The 10,445-nt window shown below is 41.1% G+C and overlaps 1 protein-coding gene across 1 annotated transcript; it reads left to right on the plus strand.

Moving 5' to 3' along the window:
• The first annotated feature begins 2,585 nt into the window (after window positions 1–2,585).
• LOC101787990 (paired-like homeodomain transcription factor LEUTX) lies at window positions 2,586–4,601 on the plus strand. The gene is made up of 2 exons (XM_005002581.1): window positions 2,586–2,714; window positions 4,221–4,601. Exons 1-2 carry the CDS (start codon window positions 2,586–2,588, stop codon window positions 4,599–4,601), a joined length of 510 nt encoding a protein of 169 aa, XP_005002638.1.
• The last annotated feature ends 5,844 nt before the right edge of the window (window positions 4,602–10,445 follow it).

Here is a 10,445-nt window from a genome sequence, read left to right on the forward strand (position 1 = left end):
GATTGAGATAAAAGAGGGCATAACAGCAAAACAGCGCAAATCAAAACATAACCATTTAAGCAAAATAGTGTTTCACCACAAGATTATCCCAACATAAAAGTAGTTACCATATTGTCTCTTTCCTTGAAATCTTTGAGTATAACTTCATATACTGTAGCATCAAATATATCAGAACAATGTAAAACCATTTAAGAGAATGACAGTATTACAGGGTATTTAGAATCAACTAACAGAAAATGAACAATGGTTTCTGTATAATCTCCTTGTCTATAAACATTTTTGCTTATACTATCATACATAATAAAACCCAATAAGATACAACCTGTTTAGACCAATGGAGATAGAAGAACAAAAGCCTGATGAGACCTCAAAACAAGATGATACTAAATCAGTATTACATATTAAGATGTCATTTTCTCCAAAATAGCTGTTCCTATCATCCAATCTTCTCTGCCTCATGTTTGTTGAGCTCTTTTTCTGTCATTAGTTGTCAGTTTGTCTTCTTCATTTTGTTTTCTGCTCCATTCATTGTGGCCTCTCTGCCACTATTTCTGGATTCTTTGTATTTTTCTTTTTTAGAATATCCTGCAGTATTCTCTGTAGAGTTGAATTGGTGGTTGCATATTCTCCTAGGTCCTCTTTATCCTGGAAGCACCTTGTTTTTCCATCAATTTCCAGGGATAGTTGTGCAGGATATATCAATCTTGGCTGGAGATTATTATCTTTCAAAGCTTGAATTATTTCCCCCCACACTCTTCATGATTTGATGGTTTGTGCCGAGAAATCTGCTGTAATTCTGATGGGTGTTCCCTTGTAAGTGATCTGTTTCTTGTCTCTGACGGCTTTTAATATTCTGTTCTTATATTGGATTTCTGGAATTTTAATTATTATATGCCTGGGTGTTGCTCTGTTTGGGTTGTAGGTGGCTGGGGTCCTGTTATGCTTCATACAACTGAGTATCTTTACCTTTTGCTAAATTAGGAAAATTCTCCTGGATTATTTCTGTGAGTAGCTTTTGTAGTTCATTTGTTTGTGTCCCTACTGCTTCTTTTACGTTCTTAATTCTTAAGTTATAGGTCCTCTTATCATCTTCTAGTCTTTGTATTATTGCTGTTTGTTTCTTTGTTATTTTTAAGAAGCTTTTCATTTCATGCTCCCGTATTACAAATCTGTCCTCCAGTTCAGATTATCTGTCCTTAGTTTCTTTCAAGCTGTTATGCCAGTTTTTGATAGAGTTTTTAGTTTCCTGGTAATCTCTTTGAACCTGCTTCACGTATTCTATGCTTTCTCTATTTTCTCCATCAAACAATTCTCCCCTCTTTTTCTGTTCTTCCATTCCACCATCTGTTTTTTCTTGGGTGGTGCTTAGCATTTCTCTAACTATTCTGCTTATGTCTAGCTTCAGGTCATTAATAACTTCATTCCTGAACTTGTCTATGAGGCTCCGGAGATAGCGCTTTATATCTATTGGTGCCGTGTCTGTTATTGCCTCTTTCTCAGGATTGGGGGCCGAGGACACTTTCTTGTTGCTGCCTCTTCCCATACTCTTTATTCCTTATATATGCAAGTGTATATAGGAAGCCCACCTTCCTTCCCTGTCGGCCACAGTCTGATTGAATTGTGCCAGCTAGGTGTTCCCGCCCACTGCAGCACACCAGGAAGTTGCAGACCAGGCAGCCTATGCGGGGCCCGCCCATCCAGGTCACCTTCAGGCCCTGGGATCTGGGTTGTGCTAGCCTACTGGGTCTCAGCCAGCAGCGTCACGTAGGCTAGGCACTGCTCACTAATCCTGCTTGAGAGGGGGAGACGTGACTGAAGTCACTGCAGCGCCCTGTTCCCGCAAGTCTGCCCGGTCCCAGAATGTCCTGTGTTGGAGTCTCCTAGACTGTGGAAGAGTCCCAGTTTCTCTCACTCACTGCAGATCAATGCACAGCTCCCCGCCTGTCCTGCTTTCAACTCTGTTCACCAATTCCCGTTCTCAGAGCTTTCGCTTGTCTCTCTCCCTGCCTAGCGGATGTAGATGCAGCGGTGGTGGCGGGAAACCCAAATCATGGCTTCCAATGGCACGGGCTCCAGCTTCCACACTGAGGCTTTTCTGTTCCTGTTATAGCACCAGGATTGCATTCCCAGTTGGTTTCTCTCAGCCCAGTTCATTCTTGGGTCAGCAGGGCATATCTCCACTTGCTTATCATTCCTTACTCTGCACCCTTCCTGAATTCTAAGCTGGGTCTTTCAGAGAGCCTCTGTAGCTGCTGCTATCTGTCCGCCATGTTCTCCTGGAAGTCCACTTTTGGGTATTATTTTAACACATGCTTTTGTCCTTTCTATCTGGATATTGCTTTCATGCAAGTCTTTGTCTATTCCAAAAAAAAAAAGATATACTATGGCAGCCATTGTTGTTTTCTAGAATCCTGCTTTGAAGTTCTGTACAAATTTTGCTACTTTGTTTTGATTGGCTTTGTTCTGTTTTGTTTTGTTATATTTTACTATCTTTAAAATAAAAAAGCATAACTTGTTTCAACAACAACAACAAAAAAAAGTCTTTGTCTATTCCCTCTGCAGAAAACATACAATACACTCACAAGATGCGAACTGAATTTACCCCTTCCCAACACTTAGTACTGCTGAGTGCCTTTGAGAAGAACAAGCATCCAGGGCACGACGTTACAAAAGAATTAGCTGCCAAACTGAATTTCAGTGAATCAGTGATAAAGGTAGGTACCTGAGTGTGTCTGTAGGTGGTACACCTGACCCAGGAAGTGACACACAAACGCAAGTCTCATGCATGGCCAAGTGCAGTGTGTCTGTACAGAGGTGAAACATGACAGATTTTCACCTCACCCATGATCACTTTTTGAGGCAGACTGAGGCTCACCCAAAAGACTTGTCTTCCAAGAGTAATCAATACAAGAGTCAGATTTACATCTTGGCCCACAGCAATGCATAAGACCCTTTGAGTCTGCATCTTGGATCCTGCTGTTTGGGTTTGGTCCCATATTAGCAGCCCACTCTTTTTTTTTTTTCTTTTTTTATTTATTTTGAAATTATTAAAATACAACAGAACAAGACAGAATAAAGCTAACTGAGACTGTGTAGTGCAGTTGGTACAGAGCTTCACTGCAGGTTACCGGGATAACAGTAATAGATATCACAGTATATTTCGTTATCTTTACAATAGTTGTTCTTCCCATCACGTATATCAAAATCAAATGAAATACCGAACATTATGTAACTTATCAAAACAGAATATTGAATGGAGCAGTACCATTAATCAGAATAAAGCAAAACAGTAATAACAATATTTGCCTTCAAAGAGGTGGTAGAAGGAAATACCCCTTATTGGCCATGGTCAACCTCCCAAGAGATGCTCAAATTTCTGGTTCCCATTTGCTAACAGGGTGACAGGGGAAGGAGAGTAGAGGAAGTGGGATGTTTGAATCTAGGCCGTGCACCAGTAAGTTCACTATTGCTTGGCAGGGAGGCAGGCTGGTTGCTTGGTTTCCCAGCATCCTAAGTTCCAGCATGGTGTGGATCTCAGAAGACACTGGTGGTTCTCCCCCTGGAAGGGCTGAAGTCTGCCAGCAGCCCACTCTTGTAATCATCCTAGTGCTGCAAGACCTAATCCACTTTCTGGAGCTGGGTATTAATCACTCCCAAAGGCCTAGTTCTGAAGCCAAATTACTTCTTACCAGGTTCTACCTCTTAAAGTGTACCTCCTCTCCATACCATTACATAGAAGACAAAAACCCACCCTGTGAGTATTTACCCAAAACACAGCAGGTAGATATCTAGACACTGCTCAGTCAGAACATTCACAGTCCTTCAGATCTATTCCAACACATTCTCAAGATATTCAGGGCACAATCCCTGCATGGATCCAAGCTACATTCCCATTCCTTGCTCTCAGGCTTTGCAATGTTTTCTTGGAAACCTTTGAGCAACCACTAATATAGAACAACACCCAGCCCCCTTTATTTAACCTTTCTTGGTTTAGAGCTTGAGTGCCCCTTCCTCCTCTACCCATTGCCAGTAAAACCCAGTCCCCACTTTACCTTCTGGGACCCAGAGCAGCACAGGATACAAAGAACTTCCCCTGTTCAGATCAGTCTAAAGCAATTGAAGATCACCTTTCTGACCCAAAAACCTCACCTCCTAAGGAACATGAAAGTAAAACTTTGGATTCATTCTCATTTATTGACCTGCTACTCTCTTCCCTGTAGCACTGGTTTAAGAACCAGCGTATGGAATGGAAGAAAAATCAGCTAAAAGTGAAGCTAGCTTCATCACCGGGAACTTCCACACAGCCCTCTTTAGAGCAGGAGGCCCCACAAAATCCTGTTACAAGTCCTTCACCAATTTCTGTGACTTCAAATGACCATATCCATGACCCACTGGAGCTCTTGGAGAGTGAAATCACCAGAAGAGAAGGAACCTCTGTGTTTGGTTCATCATTTGACACTCAGTGTGACAACATTCAGGGTCAGTATGTGGAGGATTTTGCCAATTTGGACACAGATAAACTTGTAGAACTGTATTATCTGCCTGGGGAAGATGATCCCAGCAGTCTAGATATATACCTCCCCCCAGGCTGCCTGCAATGAAGCAGTGAGCATGGCGCTGATGGGCAGAGTGACTCATGACACCCACAGCTTTGGACACAAGCCCACATTTTCAAGGACAGCTACCAACTGATTTCCATCTGTATGCAGCAGAGCTTTGAGGACTTGTTATTTCATAGGAGGAAATAAAAATAAAAGTAGCCATTTCCCTGTCATTGTTTTCTGTTCTCTCTTTGCTTTGAATTCCCCCTCCGATAATTTCAGTACCCTGTACACTCCTCATGGGAAGAAAATCAGCAGCATGGGGAAATTTAGATTTCTGATTCTCCCTCACCCTAAGTGCACTGAATAAAACATGTCTGGGTTCTCTCTAGATTGCATCACAAACAGTTCTAGAGAATTCCACACCTAGATTGTCTGAGAAAATAGTCACATGGAAAGGTGGGAAACCCTCAGCTCGCATTGGAACCAAGCCACCCTCATCCTACTGCCATACAGCTGCTACGGAATCCCCAGCCCCTCGCTCTCTCTAGGAGAGAGGAACAAAGTACATGCTGCATCCTCCTTCCGGTTTTCTCTGGTTTGTCTCTTCAACTTCCTATCTCTAGCAGTGGAAGACATAAGGCAAACATGAATCTGCCTGGACCGTAGAATAACATGGTAGTTTAACTGGGTGCTCAAACACTTATAAGGCTCCTGTCTACAATGATCGGGTACGGAAGTATCTGAAATTCAAACCTTCCATTTTATCTACAGAAGGGGCTTGCCAGTGTACTTCCCATTGCTCTACATAGTTGCTTTCCTCCCTAGACTGATTAAGCAGTTAAGTGAGCGGGCACCCTAGTGATGGCAGAGACCTAGGAAAAAGTCTGGCACTTTTGCAAGCTTCTTCCCTGGTTCAACTCTCTTTTTAAAAAATGGGTCCAAGCAAGGCATAGTGGTTCACTCCTGTAATCCTAGCACTTGGGAGGCTGATGCAGGGGCATCGTTGCAAGTTGGAGACCAGCCTAGGCTACAAAGTGAGCCCAAGGCCAGCCTGAACTGCCCAGAGATTCTGTCTCAAACACACACACCTACAGACAAATGAGTCCAGTCCTACCCCATGGAAGGCGTCTGTCCATGCACTTAGTGCCCCTTCTTCTGCATCTCTATCCCCACTCTTGGAGCAGTAGGGAATAGGAGTGTGTGAGTCTCTAGACCACAGAGCCAGTTGTTGCTTATAAATGGGACCCAAGCATTGCTATTGCCAATCAGGTGAAGGTTCTTTTGCTCAGTTCCTACTGAAACCACAAATCAGCAAAGTGCAGCTCTGCTAGCCACTCCAGGGATTGAGCACCAGTGGCCCTTAGCTTTCGGTGCCCAGCTCTAGACCAGGATACCACTGGCTGCTTCAAGTTGATGCCAAAAGCATTTAACACTTTCGGTGACTGACTCTATCAGTATTCTTTGGTTGCAGGTCTCTGGAGCTCTTCATAATCCAAGGTCCGAGTGTCTGTTGCTTATTTTAAAACAGCCACTTGGTCCACATTACTCAGTACCAGAATCACAAGTAGATTTACAGAACCTTCTGAAGCCCTATTTTAACCACAATTCTAGAGAAATCAATGATGAGAGGATTTACAGGCTCACCAGACTGATGCTTTATTTGAACAGGAGCTAGGCGGTAGCATGAAGGGTCAATAGCCCAACAGGGAGCCCTTCTATACCACTGAGAAATTGCAAGGAGAATGCTGCCCAGGTAGTGTCAGAAGGCTTGTGATTGGTACAAAGCCAAGCCTGCTGATTGCTCTGAATTTGAGCCTGTGATTGGTCCAATTTTGAACCTGCTCATTTGATGCAAACTGTACCTTGATGATTGGTCAAAATTCAGTTCTTCTAATACTTAATTCAAATGCAGAGCTATCAGAGTGGCCATCCAGGAAACTCACAGTTATCATTGGGGCAGTTCCTTGGAATATTGGGAGATGCAGTCACTTAATCAATAGTAGCCAGGTATCTGAAAAGTGTGATAACTGAAGCCAGAAACTCTTTAGGAGAACTGGCTGTGGTCATCAAGTTTACTGAGATGGGAGAGTGTTATTGACAGCCTAGACCCCTGCCTGACCTCTTTGATGATGTCTGGTTTCTTAGCAGTGGCCTATGGTACAGCCAAGGCAGGGGAGGGCTAGGAGCACCACAGCTGACAGCTAAGCTATGTCTCCTATGAGAGTAACTTAAATAATGACCAACAAGTTACTTTTGATAGTAACAAGTCTGAGGGTATAGGCAACTACTGTGAAGACAATAAGATTCACTATGATACCAATTCTGGTTTGACTATGATATTCTTTTGAAGTCCTAAAATGTCTGCAATGTTTTGTTTTTATTAATTTTGTTCTGTGCTGCTATGTTCAATTTTATTGTGCCTGATAACATGGGGAATTCTATTGAAGATTACAAGAGACCTCATGGTAACCATTGTAGGTAACATTGTATTGTGGTTTTAAAATTATGTACTATGTCTATACTTTTGTTTTGACTAACCACATTTTGTTTTTTCTCATTTGGTTTTATTCTCTTCAAAGTAAAAATAAAAAATACAACTGGATGTTTACATATTGATTTTGTATCCTAAAACTTTACTGAATTTATTCTATTCTTTGCTTGGTACAGAGTGGTTTCAAGACCAGCCTGTACTACTTAGCAAGACCCCATCTCAACCAAAACAAAAAACATAGGCACACAAACATAAACTGAAAAAGGGACACCTGTGTCCCTTTGGATCTATTGGGAGATTTTAGGTTATTCAGTTTGTGCCCTTCAGGGAAATTATGAGGATTCTGTTTTCTCTCTCTGTCTCTCTCTGTCTCTGTCTCTCAGTCTCTGTCTCGCTGTGTCTCTCTCTCTGTCTTCTCTCTCTTTCTTCCTGCTTCCCTCCTTGAAGAACTCAAGTACCAGCTGTGATCCATTGTGTATTGATCATCATGCTTTGCTGCCACAGACCCAAAGAAAGAGGGTCATTACTGATAAAATGAAACATCTAAAACTATGATCCAAAATATATATTCCTTACTTGGAGCTTGATTATCTCAGGAAATTTTTATCGCTGTGCAAAGCTGACATAGTGTGACCAGAGGGACACACTCCAGAGAGGCACATGTTGGCTTGATATCCCAAAGTGTTTACTTCACATTATATCCTTTCTCTTGTGGGAAGATGAGAGTCAGACTTAAGAACTCATCTTTCACCTTTAAAACAATATCTCGATCTTCAAGTGGCTAGCAGGAGCCTAAATTAAGTCCTGAGAGCCAAATGTGCCCAAGTTGAATCCCAGGGCACAGGGAAGATTTAGAAAATTGCTTCTAGCCAGTAAGACCTCGCCCAGTGTTCTAAATCACCAGAGGATGAATAGGAGGCCCCCGCAGTCCTAACTGAGCCATGCAACTCCAAGCAGCTAACAGGGGACTGAATTCAGTCCCGAGACCCAAACATGTGAGAGTTGAATCCCAGTGCACAGGGAAGCTTTAGAAGGTTGCTCCCAGGCAGTAAGACCATGCCCGGCACCCAAAATCCCAAGAGGATGCAAAGGAGGTCCCCATCGGCCTACCTGGTCATGCCCAGCAGCCTCCAAGTGCCTACTAGTTGCCTGTGGTCTGCCCTGGGAGCCAAAAGGGGGCCAGCTGACTCCCAGCCCACAGAGGAAGCTTTGAAACATTGCTTGAAATCCAGAAATATAGGAAAATGACAAAACAAAAGAGCAAACTGCAATCTCAAACTTCCAGCACAACCCAAGCAAGCCTAGGAGACATGGATGCAGAAGAAAATATATGCCATACACTTGAAATACCTGAAATAATAGCAACTGAAATAAACAACTCAGGGAAGCCTTAAAGGAATTCAAATTAGAAATAATCTTCTGGGTAAAAGAAGAAATGACAAAAGTGATGAAAGAGATGCTGAACACATCTAAAGAAGACAAAGTTAAAAAATTAGAGGAACAATGCAAAAAGATAGATCCCTGGATGAATAATATAAGAAACAAACAGAACACATGAAGCAGAGTCAAAGGGATATGCAGGAAATCAAAAATTCCATTGAAAGTTGTCAAATCTGCCAAAATGAAAGCAAAGATACAATTTAAGACCTCAAAGACAAGATTGCAGCTGATGAACATGAAAGGAAAGATCTTTTAAAAATAACAAGGAATCAGGAAATAATAATTCAACAGCTGCAAGATGATGCAAAGAAAAACAACATAAGACTGATAGGGATAAATGAAAAAGAAGAGGACAACACCAAAGATATCAATAGGCTGTTTACAGAAGTAATAGCTGAAAATTTCCCAAACATGAGAATGGAAACTGACATTAGGAGTAGTGACGCTTATAGAACCCCAAATGGCCATAACCAAAATAAACTACACCCAGACATATAATAATAACCATCCCAGAAATTCTGCATAAGAATAGAATATTTAAGTCAGTTAGAGAGACAAGGCAGCTCACCTATAAAGGAAAACCTATCAGAATTACAGCAGACTTCTCGAAACAAACAATGAAGTCAAGAAGAGCATGGAGCAAAGTATTTCAGATTCTAAAGGAAAACAATTTCCAACTTAGACTGATGTACCATGCAAAACTGTCCTTCAAAATTGATGGAGAAATAAGATACTTCCATGACAAAGAACAGATGAAGAACTTCATGATCACCAAGCCACCCTGCAAAGAATACTGAAAGACAGTTTAGATACACAGAGGAAAAAACCACTAAGCAAAGCAGACAATTAAACAGAATGGAAAGATAAAGATGCAACAGCAGAAAGATTAACATGTCAGAAATAAAGCACTATATAACAGTTATAAAAATTAATGTAAATGGTCTCAATTCATCAATTAAAAGAAACAGACTGGCACAATGGATCAAGAAAAACCATCCAACCATATTCTGTCTACAAGAAACCCATCTAACCCAAAAGGAAACTCACAGACTGAAAGTCAAATGATGGTAAACAATACTTCATGCAACAGGAACCCAAAATAAAGTACACATAGCTATTCTGTTTGCAGACAATGTAAACTTCAAACCAAGAATGATCTGAAGAGGTAAGGAAGGTCATTACATACTTGTTAGGGAAAAAATTCAAGAGAAAGAGATACAATCTTAAATATATATGCACCAAATTCTAGAGCACCCAGCTATGCAAAGCAAGTATTAAACAAAATGAAAAGCCAAATGAGCAATAACACAATTATAACAGGAGGCCTTAACACACTATTGACACCAAGGGACAGGTCAACCAGACAGAAAATCAGCAAATAAATAGCAGAACTGAATTACACCTGTCAACAAATGGACTTGATAGACGTATACAGAGTGTTCCATCCAACAACATCAAAATATACACTGTTCTCAGCAGTACATGGGACGTTCTCAAAAACAGACCATAGAGTAACCCACAGAACATATTTAAGTAAGTGCAAAAGAGTTGAAATAATTCTATTCATGTTATCAGATCATCGTGCCATGAAACTACAAATTAATGATAAAAGAAACTGCAAAACCCCACAAACACATGGAAATTGAATAATACACTCTGGAGCAATCAGTAGGTCATAGGGGTAATTAAAGAAGAAATTGAACAATACCTACAAGCAAACAAAAAGACAAATACAACTTACTGGAATCAGTGGGGTGCAATGAAAACAGTCCTCAGAGGAAAATTTATTGCACTGAGTTCCTACATCAGGAAAAAAGAATTAATACAAATAAATAACCTGACGCTACACCTCAAACATCTAGCAAAAGAAGAGCAAGCTAAGGCCAAAGCCAAAAGAAGTGAGGAAATTATAAAAATCAGAGCAGAAATCAATGCAATAGAGACTAAGAAAACAATCCAAAGAATCAATG

This window comes from Cavia porcellus, unplaced genomic scaffold (genome assembly GCF_034190915.1).
Source record: "Cavia porcellus strain 051 isolate PalLab524CR breed Dunkin Hartley unplaced genomic scaffold, mCavPor4.1 scaffold_7, whole genome shotgun sequence".
NCBI classification, from domain to species: domain Eukaryota; kingdom Metazoa; phylum Chordata; class Mammalia; order Rodentia; family Caviidae; genus Cavia; species Cavia porcellus.